Here is a 3,733-nt window from a genome sequence, read left to right as displayed (position 1 = left end):
TGCACGGACTGCATCTCCAGAACCATAAGATGATATAGTTTAGTTGTTTTAAGCCACCACATTCAGGGCATTATTGAACAGAAATGGGAGGAGGTGAATGCACAGTTGTGAGCAGATGCCCTCCCCTTGCTGCTGGAAAGAAAAGGTGGCTTAGCTCACCCGGGGTGTGGAGGCCCCCACCGTGACAGTCAAAGGGTGACCTAGGTGACCCCTCGATGTTGGAAGTGGACCTCATAGTTGCTGAGGGTAGTGAGACCCCCACACAGGCCAGAGCATGCAAGTTGTGTGTGAGTGTGAATACACTGTGTGCATATGTGAGTATGTATGTGTGTGCACATAGGTACGTGTGAGTGTACACACATGAGCAGCATGCGTAACAGTATGTGTGTGGTGCATGCGTGCATGCGTGTGTGAGCAAGCAGGTGTGCACTGTGCAAGTATGAGTGTGCATGTGTGATCATGCGTGTGTGCACATGTGCGTGCATGTGGGTGCTCTGGTGCCCATAGTGCCTGTGGAGTGGCTCCTGAGCCTGGGTGGTCTCAGAGGCTGGAGCAGAGATTGCAGAGCACAAATGCCCACAGCAGGCATCACAGGATGAAGGAGGAGGCACGAGGAGCGAGTGCCATGAGCGTTTCTGGGCTGGAGAAGCCTGTCCCAGCAGACACAGTTTTGGCTTAGACGGCAGACGTCCCACTAAGGGCTCACACGTGTGGGTGGGGCCTTGCTGAACAGGGCTTCCCAGGCGCGGGGCCTGCAGAGGTCCCATTACTCTTGTTCTGGCTTCTTCCCTCTCTCTGCTTCCTGTGTGTGTCTCTCTTCTCTTTATTTCTTTTTGCATGTCACAGTCACGGCAGCGGGAAGGACAGGTCCTTCTTGGTGTCCTGGTAGAAGATGAGGGCGTTCTGGCCTGCTGTACCCGTGCATGTGACCTTGCTTGGAGATGAGGTCTTTAGGGTGTGACCAGGCTAAGCTGAGTCATTAGTGTCTCCTGATCCAGTCTGACTGGTCTTATGAGGAGGCAGATGCCAGCGCAGACACACAGAGGGAAGACGATGTGGAGACACAGGTAGGACATGAGACAAAGGCAGCAGAGGCTGGAGTGACGAGGACACAGGCCGAGGAAGGCCAGCAGCCGCCGAGCCTGAAAGGTCTGGTGGGATCCTCCCCAGGGTCTCAGAGACAGCATGGCCCTGCCAGCACCTTGACTTTGGACTTCTTCATCCAGAACCATGGGAGGATAAAGTTCTGTTGTTTCATCCCCACCCCAGTTGTAGCAGTCACAGGAAACCAGGACAGGTCCCTTGGGTGGGACTTCATGTGGGCGTTGGGCATGGTGTCCCTGCAAGATGCGACAGGGGCCCCAGGAACTTCCCTTACCAGAACATTCCAGGCTGGCGTGGAGCTGAGTGAAGTCAGCCAGCTGCGTGCTTCTACCTGCAGGTGTGCCTGGGGGAGGCATCCACTCACGTTGTGGGTTAGATCCACTGGGTCCAGGATGACCGGTCTATGAATCCACCAGATAAAAAATCAGCACAGCTGCTTGCAGAAGAGATTAGTTTTGGGGAAAGGGCCTTGAATGATACCTGGCCTCCTGGATTTTGATTTCTACAGGATGTTTTCTTTCTTTCTTTTTTTTTTTTTTTTTTTTGGTTTTTCTCCGGTACCGGGAACCGAACTCACGACCTTGCGCTTGCCAGGCAGGCGCTTTTGCTGCTGAGCTAAATCCCCAGCCCCTCTACAGGATGTTTTCACTGCTGGGGTACTCAGTGTAAGAGCTTGCCCTCCCTGGCCCTGTCCTCTGTTTTTTAGAGGTGAACCATTAAACTGGAGACTAACACTTGTAATCCCAGCACTCTGGGAGGCTGAGGCAAGAGGATTACAAGCTTGAGCACAGCCTGGGCAACTTAGTGACTTAGCAAGACCTTGTCTCAAAAAATAAAAAAAGATCTGGTGTCGTAGCTCAGTACGAAGGCCCTGCATTCAATCAACAGCACCCCACCCCAAAGAAAAGAAAAGAGAAAAAAAGAGAGATGGCCTGGGCCACTGACAAAATCACAGGGGAACCTCCTCTTCTGACTAGCCCCCTTCCTTTCCCAGCCCCTCCTTCTAGAAGGTAGGGCACTTCGGCACTGTTTGTTTTGAGGACAAAACAGGAGAGTGTACCCATGAATGTGACCTTCTTTGGAGATGAGGGCTTTGAGGGTGTGGGGTCTTGCAGGTTGCAAGATGAAAAGCATCAACCTGGCCTGCTCCCTCCCATGCATCGTGTGCCATGTTTGGGTTACTGGCTGCCCACGGTGGAGGGGGTCGGGCAGAGACCTCATTCTCAGGCGCACCCCGCCTGTGGCGGAGCCCCCCGGGCAGGGGGGTGGGAAACGCGGTACCTCTGGGAACAGAGCTTGTGCAGGAGCCTGTTCCTGACGGTCTCATCCTCCAGGCTGTAGTTGACTGTCCAGTAGACACACAGCTGCTGCCACTGCAGGATCAGCCCCAGGATGGCCCTGACGCCTTCCGCGATGTCAAAGTCCTCAGCCCCGCAGCCCTGCTCCCAGGCGTACACAGCCAGCAGCTCCACAGCATAGGTGGGCAGTGGCTCACTGGGCGGCCACTTCCTGTGGCACTGTCAAGAAGACAAGGGTGTGGGCCGGGGATATAGCTCGGCGGCACAAGCGACTGCCTGGTAAGCGCAAGGTCCTGAGTTCAATTCCCGGCACCACCCCCCAAAAAAAGGAAGATGACAAGGGTGGCACTGACCCGGAGACCCAGTTCCTCCTATGTCAGAGGGCTGAAATTGGGAAACTGGAAGTCTCTAAGAAGTCGCTGTCCCCCACCTTAATCCCTAAAACTCGAAGGATTGAGGATACCACAGGGATACAGAGTAACTGAATCTCTTGTTACTCATGTCCCATGGGAGTGTAGCTTGGGACAGCCACTAGGGAAAACATTTGGCAGTGTGTACCAGTAAAAATAAAATAAAAAATTGGTGCAATTCGATAAAACCCAACACATACCTGTAATGAAAAATGAAACCCAGTAACAACATTGCTTAAGTTAATTAAAACTTTTATCAATTAAAATAATTTAATATGTATTTTACATATATGTTTTGCATGGGTCCACATAAGTATGCATACATACATATGGTGTGGCTATGTGTTATGGTTTGTGTCTAAATGGTGTTTTGTCTCAGTAATGAGTTTTTGGTTTGTTTTTTTTTTCCGGTACTGGGAATCAAACTCACGACCTTGCGCTTGCCAGGCAGGCGCTGTGCCGCTGAGCTAAATCCCCAGCCCATTGTCTCAGTAATGAGAACCATGACTAAGACACCCTGTATATATACATAATACATGTTCGGGGCTGGGGATTTAGCTCAGCGGCACAGAGCCTGCCTGTCAAGTGCAAGGTCGTGAGTTCGATTCCCGGTACCAGAGAAAAACAAAACAAAACAAAACAAAACAAACAAACAAACAAAAAACCCCATAATACACGTGCACTTTCAAGCCCAGAAATTTCACTCCTGAACTTTTCCCCCAAGAGCAAGGCAGGCTTAAACTCACGAAGAGACACCCAGCAAAATATTCATAGGAAGCTAGTGCATAACAGCTTCAATTTGGGAAGCACCCAATGTCCATAAGCAATAGAAGAGATAAATACGCCGGGTGTGGTGGCACCCGCCTGTAATCCCAGCACTCGGGAGGCTGAGGCAGAAGGATCGCTGCGAGTTTGAGACCA

The 3,733-nt window shown here is 51.6% G+C and overlaps 1 protein-coding gene across 1 annotated transcript in view; it reads right to left on the bottom strand.

The window, feature by feature from the left end:
• Oas2 (2'-5'-oligoadenylate synthetase 2, 69/71kDa) overlaps positions 1-3,733 on the bottom strand; it is a 20,915-nt gene that overhangs the window by 10,970 nt on the left and 6,212 nt on the right. The window contains exons 4-5 of the mRNA XM_005403209.2: positions 2,386-2,621; positions 1,379-1,505 (exon numbers count right to left, since the gene is read on the bottom strand). Coding sequence (XP_005403266.2) covers positions 1,379-1,505; positions 2,386-2,621 — 363 coding nt within the window. The remainder of the gene's footprint in view (positions 1-1,378; positions 1,506-2,385; positions 2,622-3,733) is intronic.

Source organism: Chinchilla lanigera, unplaced genomic scaffold (genome assembly GCF_000276665.1).
Source record: "Chinchilla lanigera isolate Chin_1 unplaced genomic scaffold, ChiLan1.0 scaffold00081, whole genome shotgun sequence".
NCBI lineage: Eukaryota > Metazoa > Chordata > Mammalia > Rodentia > Chinchillidae > Chinchilla > Chinchilla lanigera.
The sequence above is the reverse complement of the archived record's forward strand: the minus strand, read 5'-3'. Positions and strand labels throughout refer to the sequence as shown.